Raw genomic sequence first — 13,823 nt, 5'->3', positions numbered from 1 at the left:
GTATTCGTTTGTTTCGTATAGGTCCGTCGTTTTTTAACACGCATGCAAAAGTTCGCGAAGCAAAAGGAACGAGAAGGCGCTTTCCTGGGAAAACAGGTCGCTGCCCCGAAGGGGTCACAAGGCGCCCTGCCTTCGCTAGGAAAGACGCGCATGCGCAAGCTAGAAGAAGCCGGCGGCGTCGCCTGCGCGTAGAGCGGCTCTCCAGTGGGGCGGGGGGCGTTCTGTTTCCCTGGCGACGCGGAGTGGCAGCGGCCGAGGGAGACCCTGGCCTGTAGAGGAGGAGGGGGCGTGGCGCTATCCGCATCTCCCCCGTTGCCGTGGCGACGGCCTGCCGCGACACGGAAGCAGAAGCGGGATGACCGGAAGTTCTCCGAAACCCGGAAATCGGGTCCAGGAGGAGGAGGATGGAGCGCTTCCCCGTGGGAGCCTGCCTCACTGCGCTGATCTCCCTGCTGCTCTCTGGGCCGGGCTTGCTGCGATGGGGCGGGGAAGAGCCGCGGGAGGAGATGCCGCTCCGGCTGCTGCCCCAGGACCTCACCTCGGCACTCTCGCTGCGGCCCGAGGCGGTGCGGGAGTGGCAGGGTGAGCAGGAGGCGGGGCCTTCACGGAGCCCCCCCCCCACGCTGCTGAGGGACCCCATAAGTAACCCAATCGTGGTGATGGGGGCAGCATGTTGTGTGTGTGTGTGTGTGTGTGTGTGCATTTTTTTAAAAAAACGATCCTCCAGTACATGAGCAGTCTACCCCTCTTGAGGGGCAACTCCATAGAGTAGGGTTTCTTAACCTGGGGTCCAGGGTTCCCTCTAGCAGGGATTCCCAGATGCTGTTGACTACAACTCCCATAACCCCCCCCAAGCAAAGGCTCTTGCAGCTGGGATGCAGGGACTTGTAGCCAGCAACATCTGGGAATCCCTGTTAGAAGGGACGCTGTTTGGGCCACACAACTCCACGAAGGCCGTGGGTGGGGATGATGGGCATTGTAGTCTGGCAACACAGGGGGACCCAAGGTTAAGAAACCCTGCCGTAGAGAAACACCAGCTGCCAGGGAGCTACCGCACCTGGAAATTTAACCATGGTGGCCCAGACTAGGCTATCAAGAGGTCACTTAATACAATTCAATCAAAAGTTATTTAATAAAATACTTATTTGTCTCGGCAGTCCTGTTTCCATTCTAAATACATTACTTGTACAGGGGATAAACAAAAGCCCATTAACTCGCTTGTTCCACGATGCCCATCACTAAGTTGGGTAACACTGTCCAGTGTCTGTTGTCGTTGTGCTGTCAAAACTTGGGGCTTGCGCCTAGATCCAAAGAAAATAATGAATGCATGCATTTTATTACAAAGAGAATAAGTCCAGGCCTGATTCAGGGGCAGTATTTCTAACCCAGTGGTGGCCTTCCTGGAGCTCTCCGACTGTGTGGCACTACAACTCCCATCATCCCCAGCATCGCTGGGCTTCTCTAAAACGGCTTCTTTGTTCTCAGTTTATAGGCTGCTGACCTACATCTTTGCGTACGAGGATGTGACCTCCTTGGTCTGCAGTGCTGTGATCATCTGGTACTTTGCCGGCAGCTTTGAGAAGAGTGTGGGCACTGCCAAACACTGTTTCCTCACCATGGCCTTTGCCGTTTCCTCCACCCTGCTGTACCTCATGCTCTGGGCTGTCATGTCTGGGCTGACGGGGGTGGCGGACGCTGAAGGCTTCATGCCGGTGGCTTTTGCCATGCTGGGGGCCTCCATCGCCCGCTCCCAGTTGAAGAGGACGCTTCTCTTTGGCTTTAACTTCCGTGTGGCACTTGTGCCGTGGCTGTTGCTGGGCGTGGCGTGGCTTATTCCACACGCCTCTCTCCTGGGGAACTTCTGTGGCCTCGTAATTGGGAACATATGTATCCTTTCAAAGAGCATCCTATAAACCTGCCTTGTACACTGTTGAGAACCCTAATCATGCTTATTTCAGTCATTCTTGCAACGAGCAAGTAAGGGAGGCCAACATTTAGTACGGGCCTAATAATAAATAATAAACTTTGTTAGCTGCCCCATAACAGATTGCTGTAGATTAAAGCGTACAGTAAAAACACATAACACATTAAATCATAACAGACAAAAAAGGTGAAAAGGAAATATAAAATACAAGACAAAGCAGCTTAAAAACTCATTTTAAAACTTGTTAAAAATCAGATCAAATCTGAAAATCAGAATTGAAAACGTCTGGGTCAACAAGAAGGTCTTTACCTCTTGTCTAAAAGAACAAAGTGATGAAGCCAGGCAAACCTCACTGGGGAGGCTGTTTCCTTAAATGGGGTGCCACCACCAAAAAGGCCCTCTCCCTGGTAGCCATCCCACCTCAGCTTGTTTGGTAGGTGCCCTCGGAGCAGGGCCTCCGAAGAAGAGCTTTAGGTCCGGGTGGGGACATCAGGGGCCAGGCGCTCTCTCAGGTAACCTGCTCCACTGCCATTTAGGGCTTCAAAGGTTAAAACCAGCACCTTGAATTGGGCCCGGAAACGGACTGGGAGCCAGTGCAGCTGATGAAGCCCTGGTGGCGTAATCTGCTCCAAACGTCCAGTCCCAGTTCATAATCCTGCAGCCCTGTTTTGGACCAGCTGCAGCTTCCAGACCGTTTCCAAAGGCAGCCCCACGGACAGTGAACCGCAGGAATCGAAGCGAGAGGTAACCAGAGCACGAGCGACTGTGGCCAATCTCTCTCTGTCCAGCTCCAGTCACGGTGTCTCAGCCGAAGCTGATCAAAGGCGCTCCGAGCCACAGAGGCCACTTGAACTACAACGGGGTTGCAGTAAAGTTGAGCAATGAGTGTAGGCACCCTTCGTGTAAGGCTTCTCCTTAGCACGCTGTCAAATCCAGACGGTTCCGGCTACTGCTTCGGCTTGGATCTCCCCGAGTCAATCGTCTCCCGGCTGGATCAGAAGTTCCCTTTCAGGCTACTGAAGAGAATACCGGGGCTCAAGTATGTCCCGGGCTCGCTAGCGGAAAGAAGAGCTTGCCTGGACAGGAAGTAAGTGCACACGCATCACTGAATTGCACGCTTATGTATCTGGATCAGCACCTCCTAGGCTGGGGGAGGGCAAACATGCCCCCCCTGCTGCTGCTGAACTATTTATTACTTATTTAACATAATTGTATACCGCCCACTCCCAAAGTCTCTAGGTGGTTTACAGCGCACCCTAGCTTTGCCTGCAGAAGGTCCCCGGGTCAATCCCTGGCAGCATTTCCACGTAGGGCTGGGAAGGACTCCTGCCTGAAACCTTGACAAGCTGCTGCCAGTCAGGGTAGGCAATACTGAGCTAGTAAGGGCAAGGGTCTGGCTCCGTAGGCAGTTTCTTATGTCCAACCTGACCTGCACTCAGAAATGTTCAGTACTACTAGCTAGCAAGCTGGGTAATCCTTTTTCTTTTCTTTTTTGGGAAAGTCCTTATTTACATCTGGGATAATAGGCGTTTTTGCTTTTTCTTCCTCAGGCTCAATCCGGCTTCAGGCTCTTACCCCACACAGAGATACTCCACCTCTCCTCCTCCCATCCCCGTCACCCAGATGCAGCACCCCTCTGCCCACTCTGCTGGATCATGGCCGCAGCCACACATGCCTGCACCAAACCACCCTGCCGGCGCCCGGGGAGAGTTGTGCATCCAGAACCATTTCCACACCCCGCTGGGGGGATCCTCGTGTTCTCCTCAGCCCTTGGGAGGGCCTCACTCAGGGATGCCCAAGAGGACAGATGGCGTGGGGGCCAGCACCCCCCCAATGCCTGCATTCCCCGCCACGGGGGCCGGCTTGGGATCAGCGGAGCTTTCCCAGGTTCATGTCGACTGACTGTGACGGAATTGCTGACTTGGCCTGCTGTTGACGGGAGGGTCCGTAAGAGTTGCTCCTCCGGTCTGGAGATCTCCTTGGGAGAAATGAAGGTCTTCTCCGGCCCTGATCAACACGGGCCCAGCGTACCAAAGACACCACTGCCTCCTGCATCCCTGGACATCTTGTTAGGACCCAGGAACACTGATCCCTTGAGCTCCCAAGTTTTCTCTGGCTGCCCCACAGGTTTGGGGCTTGATCGCCTTGTCAGGAGAACCACAACAAAAAGAACCCCCCAGAGACTGAGACTTCACGCTGGTCATCTGTGGGAGGCCGGAGCTGAGTGGGCTGGGCTGGGCTGGTCCGTATTAAACAATTACTGTGCCTTTTTAGCCTGTGTGTGTGTCTTGTTCCTGCATCTTTTGCAAGCGAATATAACTTTATTATGCGGGGGGGGGGAGACATGGCTGGACAACGATGCCCACCACCCCCAGCCCCAGTAAATTGGAGCAGGGGACGATGGGACTTATAGTCTAGCAACATCTGGAGTGCCACAGGTTGGGATTACCTGGTTTGGACAAAGGCTCTGGAATGGGAGGCAAGCATTCGCTTATCTCCATTAGTACCTGCGCCAGCTGGGGTGGAGCCAATGCTCACGGGGATGTTGGACACGATCCACCCCCCCACACACAGCTGGGAAAGAGATGATTGCATTGCAAGGCTTCCAGCTTCCAGGGTGTTCTTGTGTTTCTCTTGTCCCGACCATCAGGCCTTCAGCGGCCACATTGGCAACGGGGCTTTGGAAAATTTGAAAAACACAAAGACGGCGAGGACCTTCCACTGGTGAGGAAGACATCTGCGTCTTGGCAGAAAGCCAGGCAGACGGCCCCTGAAGCTCAAGGAGTCTGCGTGCAGCTGGGAAGGCTTGAGGAACACCCACTAGGGACCTTTTTGCTGGCAGGGCAGGTCACGTAGTTCTCTGGATCTAAGCCAAGGAAACTTCTCTGCTGGTTCAACGGGAGTCAGGACCTCTAGATTTCCCAGACCTTTCTGTGGGGTCTCTGGCAGGAGTCCTCCCCAGCCCAACCGGGAGATGCTGCCGCTGGCAGGGATTGAACCTGGGACCTCCTGCAGGCCCAGCAGAGGCTTGGCCACGGAGCGAGACAGCCCTGTCTTCTCAGTCCAGCCTGCCAGAGTCCGGGTGCTGCTGCTGCTCCTTTCAAGGGCCCTAACCACTCTCCCTTGCTGCCCCCTATGACTGGCGCCTGCAGAAGCTGGGATCGCCCCTTCTCCCTGTGCTGCAGTGCACCAGTGATCCCCCTGGGGGAGCCAGAGAGCTAGAAATAGCCACCCACCCACCCCTTCCATGGTTGGTGTTCCTCCAATCTATTCTAGGAACGAGAGGGACATAAAAGGCCACGACTCCTTTAATGAGGTGGTTACCTGTACCACACTAAAGGAGTGGCTGCCTTTTATGTCATGCTTCCTTCCTGGCCACGATTCCTGCCCCCAGAATGTAAGGAGCTGCCTTCGACTAAGTCAGGCCAAGTGTCTGACTGGGCGATGGGGCCATTTCCCCTGCTTGGCCTGCAGAAGGACCCCGGTTCACTCCCTGGCAGCATCTCCGGGTACGGCCGGGAAGGACTCCTGCCAGAAACTTCCAGGAGCTGCTGCCAGTCGGAATAGACAATCCTGAGCTGGATGGACCAATGGTCTGACTCCGTAGGCAGCAGCTTTCTAAGGGGGGTGGCCATAGCTTATTGGAGGAGCATCCGCTGGGCGTGCAGAAGGCAGCCCGCAGATTCACTCCCTGAGCACTGCCAGATATTCCCCCTAAGGGATGGAGCCACTCTGGGAAGAGCATCTAGGTTCCAAGTTCCCTCCCTGGCACCATCTCCATGATGGGGCTGAGAGAGACTCCTGCCTGCAACCTTGGAGAAGCTGCTGCCAGCCTGTATAGACAATACTGCGCTAGATGGAGCAAGGGTCTGACTCAGTATATGGCAGCTTCCTATGTTCCTATGACTTTTCTCATCTGTCATTTTTTAATACCCTCCAGCCTCAGAGAACTTTTGTTGTATTATAACAGACCTCTGTTCAAGGCACAGGAGAGCCTTTTTTCTTTTTCTTCTGAAGGTGGCAACGAGGGCTGCCATCTTTCTACTGGCCGCACGCTCTTGGGCATTTAGCAATTTGAACTGCAGGCTTTAGAGAACATGGTTGCCATCTTATCAGGAAAAAGCAGGCCCCTGTGCCTCTGTAGTGGAGTCATAGACACAGGTTTTTATGGAGCTAAACATGATTGCCCGCCAGGTTGCTCAGGGTCGGACAGCGGAGTGGTTCAAATTAATTGGCAAGCCTTGGTCTAGCTGACTTCCCCACTTGAACTTCTGCCTTTCTCCTGCAGTCTAGAAAGAATGGTATCTCTTGCCTTGCGCAAGGGTCGTTGGCAGGAAAATGAGGTTAGGTTGAGCAAGGAGAAGGGGCGTTTCCCTGGGCTGCACTTTGGATGGCTGAGAGGGAATTACACAATTGATGCAATAATGGCAGGCCGTATGTTTAAATTGATTTATGGGCACAAGACGTCGGTTGAAGCTGATCAGTACACACCTATGCAGGTTGATGCAGAAGGAAATCCCACTGCATTTGATAGGGTTTACTCCTAGGTAAGGGTGTGCAGGATTGCAGCCTTAACTGCGGAGGAAAAGGAGACCCATTCTGGAAAAAGATCTTCTGCCAAGAAGGAAGGCGGGGCATGAAACTCAACTGTATTCTGAAGCATGACTCCACAATCTCATGACTTCTGCTCTTCCTGTGAGCTTAGCAGTGCCACATCCACAAACGACCAAGTTTTCACATAGCCCATATCAGGGGATGTCTCTTGGGAATAAGCAGTCACAGCTGACGCTTCGGTTGTGTGTCTCCTTTCTAGAATGCCTCTAGATCCTGTTGCTAAAGTCAATGCTCTCCAGAATACTGCTTGTCTCCCTGGTTCGAGGCAATGCTCTCGTGGATGCCACCAAGCTCCATTGCTCAAGGCAATGCCAATATTGGACCACAGTCCCCATAATTCCTGAAGGTTGGGGATGATGGAAGTTGTAGTCCAGAAACAGCTGGAGGGCCAGCATGGCCCAGCTGCTCTAGAGCAACATGGCTGCAAATGAAGGCAGGAACAAAAGCTGGTGGGGGGACAGCACCTATTGGCTAGTGCCCATGCCATTACCAAAATGCTCCTCCCACTGCCCCAATCCCGCCAGTACCCAGGACAGTCTTGTAAGGGCTTTGCAATGCTTTTGCTTTATTTGTGATGAGAGGCAGAACGGATGCACAAGCGAAGCAACATACACGAGCCGCTTTCAATTTTGAAAGCAACGGATTTGAGAAGCCTACTTGAAGCACACAGGGGGAGTTGGAGAGTCGTTTGCTTTGGATGTGACGAATGCCCTCTTGGACCCATTCAGCCTTCGGATCGGTTCAGATCTCCTGCTTCTGGATTGTAGTAAATCTGGAAAAGAGATGTGTGTGTGCTTAGTACCCAGTCAGAAGCCTATGGAGGGAAGATGCTATGCACGGTATTTCTCAGTGCTGCCTCGGAGGTCGTTCTTGGATGTCTGCTCAGTTAATTTCAGATCCCGCTCCGCTTGAACCAGGAAGGCCCCACTCCGAACGCACATGTGCATGCACTGCCTTGATACTGCCGCCCGGAACAAAACTCATTCCGCGCACAGTTGCTGGGGGGGGGGGAGAGGGCACACTGCCCAGGAACCTAAAGCAGTGCACGTGGTTCTGCATATCCTCACAACAACCCTGTGAGGTAGGTTCGTGCAGAGAGAGGCACGACTGGCCCAGAGTTCACCAAACAGATGCACACAAAAGTCAGCTGAAGGAGAGCAAATCGGTCTGGGGTCACTTTGCAAAAGGGGATGGGTCTTGGGCTCTGGGAAGAGCGTTGTGAAAACTTACATGACACTTTGCACGGCGCAGGTGGAGCTGCTGTGTTCGAAGGAGGCCAGGCGATCGGATGGAAGCAGGCGGTCTGTGTTCTTCAAACAGCAATGGGGTGTGACGGCCCGTTTGTCTGAGAGGCAGAAGGGGACAGAGGGATGCCATGAATGGCGCTGCCTGGTCAGTGGGTTGACACCCCCGCTCCAGCAAAGGGACTCCTAGGAACATAGGGAGCTGCCATATACTGAGTCAGACCCTTGGTCCATCGAGCTCACTACTGTCTACCCAGACTGGCAGCGGCTATTCCAAGGTTTCAGGCAGGAGTCTCTCTCAGCCCGATCTGGAGATGCTGCCAGGGAAGGAACTTGGAACCTTCTGCCCTTCCGAGAGCGGCTCCATCCTCTAAGAGGGGAAGATCTTCCAGTGCTCACATGTGGTCTCCCATTCAAATGCAACCAGGGTAGACCCTGCTTAGCTGAGGGGACAAGGCATGTTTGCTACCACAAGAATGACCCCACTCAAGTCTTGGGGAAGACCGTGGGCAGGCAAATTGGCCTGAGAGGCTGCTTGATACTGAGTCAGACCCTTGGTCCATCTAGCTCAGTATTGTCTACCCTGACTGGCAGCAGCTCTCCAGGGTTTCAGGCAAGGGTTTCTCTCAGGTCTATCTGGAGACGTTGCCAGGGACGGAACCTGGGATTCTTTTGTGTGCCACTCGGATGCTCCAACTCTGAGCTATGGGTACTCCTGATGAACATACGAAGCTGCCATATACCGAGTCAGACCCTTAGTCTATCTAGCTCAGTATTGTCTTCACAGACTGGCAGCAGCTTCTCCAAGGCTGCAGGCAGGAATCTCTCTCAGCCCTATCTTGGAGAGGCTGCCAAGGAGGGAACGTGGAGCCTCCTGCATGCAAGCAGGCAGGTGCTCTTCCCAGAGCGGCCCCAACCCCTGAGGGGAATCTCTTACAGAGCTCACACATGTGGTCTCCCATTCAAATGCAAACCAGGGCAGACCCTGCTTAGCAAAGGGGACAGGTCATGCTTGCTGCCACAAGCCTAGCCCTCCTCCGATGGAGAGAATGAAGTGGGGGGGAAGGACTCACCACGAACCGATGACAGGCCTAAGCAGACAGAGGCAGCCAGCAAGATGGCCATGGCCGTCTTCATCCTTACCATCTGGGCTGGGGGAGAGGCAGACATCACTTGAGGGCCAGAAGCAGTGGCACAGGCGTCCTTTCCATGTTCTGCTTTGTCTGCCCTGCCCAACTGAGGACTCCTTTTTATATGGAGAGACAGAAGGGTGTGGAGATTTGTCGGAGAGAGAGAAACCCAGTTTCTAAGGTGGGTTGCAACGAAGCTGCCTTCTGGGGAGCCAGATAAAGGTCTCTGGCTTGCATCACTCGAGGAACCACGAAGCTGCAAAGCGGGATCCTGCAATTCATTCTAGGATTGCAAAAAGGGTAGGGAGCAGGCGTGAGTCCATCTTCGCCTGGGCTGCTGCTGGTGGGCTCTCTGAACACACGAAACCAGCAAGAAGGACCTTGAACTGGAGGACTCACTCCTGCAAAGACCAGTAGACTGCAAGCATTGTGAGGTTCATGAGGAGGAAATCCTCTAGGTGCATAGGAAGCTGCCATATACTGAGTCAGACCCTGGGTCCATCCAGCTCAGGGCTGTCTACCCAGACTGGCAGCAGAGGCTTCTCCGAGGTTGCAGGCAGGAGTCTCTCTCAGCCCTTTCTCATTGGAGATGCTGCCATGGAGGGAAAGCAGGAACCTAGATGCTCTTTCCAGAGGGGCTCCATCCTCTAAGGGGAATCTGCTCACACTTGTGCTGCTCACACTTCCAATCTCCCATTCATATGCAACCAGGGCAGACCCTGCTTAGCTAACGGGACAAATCATGCTTGCCACCACAAGACCAGCTCTCCTCTCCTTGAACTTTGCAATATCCTCTGTATATGCTCAGGAGCCTCACAGCAATTGTGAGCCCTCCGTTCGTACGCATGGTGGGAGGTCACTTAGTGGCAAAGTCGCCCCTAGGTTTGACTACGATTGAGAGAATTGGGACGGGGAGCAGATGCGCGCCTTCCCTATGTGGAACCCCCCTAAGCAGACCCCAGGAGTAAAGAGAGTGAACTCTCTGCCACTCAGGGTGAACCAACTTGTATTTTCCCTCCTTCCACAGAGATGCACCCGTCAAAGATAATGATTAGATTTCTGGACTTTTCAGTTTATGCCGATCTCCTTCCTTGCATCTATGCACTCTCTTTTCATGACAAAAGCCTTGAAATTCCTGGGCAGTTCCCACATGGTTCATCTCAGGAAGCCAGATCCGCAACAACGGGACCCCCAGGACATGTTTTGTGATATGAGCACCCCCAATTATCCCCCATCCAGACCAGGTGATAGGAGTCCTCCGCCCTCCTTGGGCCCAAAGTCTACCTCTGGTCCTCGTTCTTAAATCCAACCCCCTCCTTCTCTAAAAAGCTTCTCTCTCTCTTGCCCTCCAGGGATCTTACACAATTAGGACTCTGAAGTGAAAATGCCTCATTGCAGTTAAATGTATTTTTGAGAGTAATAGTGCCTAGTAATAGTAATAGGAAGAGAGCTGGTCTTCTGGTAGCAAGCATGACTTGTCCCCTTAGCTAAGCAGGGTCCACCCTGGTTGCATACAAAAGGGAGACTAGAAGTGTGAGCGCTGTAAGATATTCCCCTTAGAGGATGAAGCCGCTCTGAAGCCGCTGCCAGTCTGGGTAGACAATACTGAGCAAGACGGACCGATAGTCTGACTCAGTATATGGCAGATTCCTATGTTCCTAATTGCACAATTCTCTTTTCTGTACCCCCTCCCACAATACATTCTTCTCTTTAATTTTTGAACGATAGCCTTGTCTCTGTCCAGTCATTTCTTGAGTCTGGATGTTTGCACAAATTAAAACTGACGTGGAGCTGGCCGGGTTTTCTTGGTGTGCTGACCAGACATCTGAGGGCAGTTCCATTAACAGTACTGAAGGCAGCTCCAAGAAGGCACTCGCTCTGAAATGATGAGCCAAGCTCCCAGGAAGCACACAGAGAGGAGAGGAGAATGATCTTCGAGGACCTTTCCCTCTTCCAAGCTAGCAAGGGGGGGTGGCTTTCGAGAGCTTCAGACCCCCGTTCTGGAGGGGGTGCACCAACAGTGCCAGAAGAGAGCCCCTGCCAGTAAATCTCTCTCCCCCCCACCCCGGATTGCACCCCGGAAGGACTGCACGGTGCTGGAAGAATGGAAAATATCATCCTGCTCCTCAAAGGCCTGCATATTCTACACCCCAAAAGATGGAGCCTTCTTTGCAGCTCAGCCCCCAAGTAACAGCTTGTCCTGTCAGCAGTGTGCTCCCTCCGAGGAAAATGAATCGCCCACCTCAGCATCTGTTTCCAAAAAGAAATGGACTCAGAGGGGATTTCTCACATTAACAGCAGCCTCTTTTCATCACCAAAGTGTTAGAGTGCCCCCTCCTCTGCCATAATAGACTTGGGAACTCTCTCCCACAGGATCTCCAAACCAGCACAGGTGAGTCAAACACTGGTCTTCTGTGCGAGCTGGTCTACTCCTTCGACCTTGAGAATGAGCAGCCTGCACGGCACAAGTTAGAGCCAGAGATCTGCACTTCTTGGTGTGTGTGTGTGTGTGTGTGTGTGTGTGTGTGTGTGTGTGTGTGTGTGTGTGTGTGTGCCAAAACCAAACCTCCCCTAGGGCACGAACCCGCCCTGGGTCTTTTGCAAGTCCAGAACTGAATTTCACAATCTCCCACCACCATGGCCTCCCTGGCCCTCTGCAATCCAGGGCCCCGTATCTGCTTCTCCAGATGTGCCCGCTGCGGAAATGAAAAGTCATTTTCCCTTTGAAAAAAATCTCTGCCCTCCTCTCCGCCAGCAGCAGGCGGGAGGGAGGGGCCCTGCTGTTTAGGAAAGAGCACAAAGGGCACCAGAGTACAGACCGGGATGATGAAGACCTCTGTGGCTGCCGTGGTCCTCCTGCTCCTGGCTACTGCCTGCTTCTCCCAGGACGTCGACGAGTCTCGGGGAGGAGAGCCGGTCTTGCAGCCCAGAGAATAGATGGTCCCCTTGGCTAGGCAGGGCCCACCCTGGTTTGCGTTTGGATGGGAGACGACATGGGGGTGCTGTAAGAGATTCCTGTCGGGGGAGGGGGAAGCATAGCTGAGGGTCAGAGCATTTGCTCTGCATGCAGAAGGTCCCCGGTTCCCTCCCTGGCAGCATCTCCAGACCGGACTGGGAGAGACACCTGCCTGAAGCCTGGGAGATCTGCTGCCAGTCAGAGTAGACAATGCGGAACTAAATGGACCGAAGGTTTGACTCAGTAGGAAGCTGCTCCTATGTCTTGCAGATGAAAAACCCGTGATGTCTTACTGCTACTTCAGTCACACCAGTTCCCCACTCCCACTCCGGGTCTTGGTCTCCTACGAGTGCACCAGTGCCACCTGCCCCCTTCAGAGTGTCGTGTAGGTTTTCGGAAGGCCTTGCAAAGCGAACCAGGGGCTCGATATTTTGGTGCGGTCGTCAGTCAGGGGTGCAGACCGCCTGAAAGCTTGTGGAGGAACTCCACTCTTTCTTTTTTGGGGGGGACACATTTTGGGAGGGAGATATAAGTGTGTGTGTGTTGGGGGTTAGAGTGGACCTGGGGTGGAGTGCTTGGAGGACAGAGCATTCCCCATCTCAGGCTTTTGACTGGGCACCCAAACGCTCCTTTGCAGATTCACCACCAGCCTCGACTCCCACCAGAAGAGGAGAGTAAAAACGCAGCTGCAACTCTCAGGGTCTGGGAGTGGGGGCAGGGAGAAGAGAGTAATGGAGTAATGCGTCTTTCCCCTACCACTGCATATTCAAATCCTGGATTTGTCTGGCTTGATTAAAAGATTTATCTCTTGTTTCAACCATATCTGCTGTCTCTCCAGTTTATCATCAGTACATAGGAAGCTGCCTTCTACTGAGTCTGACCCTTGGTCTATCTAGCTCAGTATTGTCTACCCAGACTGGCAGCGGCTTCTCCAAGGTTGTAGGCAGGAGTCTCTCTCAGCCCGATCTTGGAGATGCTGCCAGGGAGGGAAGTGGGAACATTCTGCATGTCTTCCTAGATCAGCCCCATCTCCTAAGGGGAATATCTTACAGTGCTCACACATGTATCTCCCTCCAAATGCAAACCAGAGAGGACCCTGCTTAGCAAATGGGGCGATTCATGCTTGCTGCTGGACCTCAGTCAACCGCCTCGTTCTCTCTGCCCTGGACTGCAAGGATGGACGTGACCTGGAGGCTTCAGTGGTTCTCCTGGTTGCTGCTGTCAAGATTTCTTTTCTCCAGCTCAGGCCCAAGGTGAGATTTGCTCGACTGCCTCCTCACAGCCTCTGCTTTCTCTGCATCTGAGAAATATGAGCCCCTGGTGGTGCAGTGGTAAAACTGCTGCCCTGTAACCAGAAGGTTACAAGTTCGATCCTGACCAGGGGCTCAAGGTTGACTCAGCCTTCCATCCTTCCGAGGTCGGTCAAATGAGTACCCAGAATGTTGGGGGCAATATGCTAAATCATTGTAAACCGCTTAGAGAGCTCCGGCTATAGAGCGGTATATAAATGTAAGTGCTATTGCTATTGCTATTGCTATCTCATGATGGCCACTGCCCTTTGTAACGGTAGAGAAGGGTTCACACAACCCACGTGTCCCAAACAGGGCCGGCCCATCCACTAGGCAGAGATAGGCAGTCGCCTAGGTTGCCAGTTCCTGAGGGGCGTGGGATGAAATAGAGCCCTGCCAATTATTCATTCTCTTCCTCTGGTATTGCATCCCTGAAGGACAGCTCAGTGGTGGAAGAAGGGAAGGTGCAACACTCCCTGCCTCTGCTCTCCAAAGGGCCTGCATATTCTGCACCCGAAAAGACACAATCTTTTTGGCTCATTGTCCCTCGGCCCCAATAAACAGCTCGTCCCATCAGCTGCGCTCCCTCCCTGGAAGATGAATCGCCTGCTTCAGCATTCCTTTCCAGAAAGGAATGGCCTCAGCCTGCGTTTCCACATTCACAGT

The 13,823-nt window shown here is 53.4% G+C and overlaps 1 protein-coding gene across 2 annotated transcripts; it reads left to right on the top strand.

The window, feature by feature from the left end:
- Positions 1-357: 357 nt before the first annotated feature.
- On the top strand, positions 358-4,197 carry RHBDD2 (rhomboid domain containing 2). 2 transcript variants are annotated; one of them, XM_053275180.1, is made up of 4 exons: positions 358-582; positions 1,493-1,887; positions 2,861-3,011; positions 3,475-4,197. In XM_053275180.1, exons 1-4 carry the CDS (start codon positions 479-481, stop codon positions 3,824-3,826), a joined length of 1,002 nt encoding a protein of 333 aa, XP_053131155.1. In that variant the 5' UTR covers positions 358-478; the 3' UTR covers positions 3,827-4,197. The 2 variants fall into 2 exon arrangements, with proteins under 2 accessions (XP_053131155.1, XP_053131154.1); XM_053275179.1 differs by having other exon boundaries at positions 1,486-1,887.
- The last annotated feature ends 9,626 nt before the right edge of the window (positions 4,198-13,823 follow it).

Source organism: Hemicordylus capensis, chromosome 12 (genome assembly GCF_027244095.1).
Source record: "Hemicordylus capensis ecotype Gifberg chromosome 12, rHemCap1.1.pri, whole genome shotgun sequence".
In the NCBI taxonomy this organism is placed as follows: domain Eukaryota; kingdom Metazoa; phylum Chordata; class Lepidosauria; order Squamata; family Cordylidae; genus Hemicordylus; species Hemicordylus capensis.
Note: the sequence above shows the minus strand (reverse complement) of the source record. Positions and strands in the feature narration are given on the sequence as shown.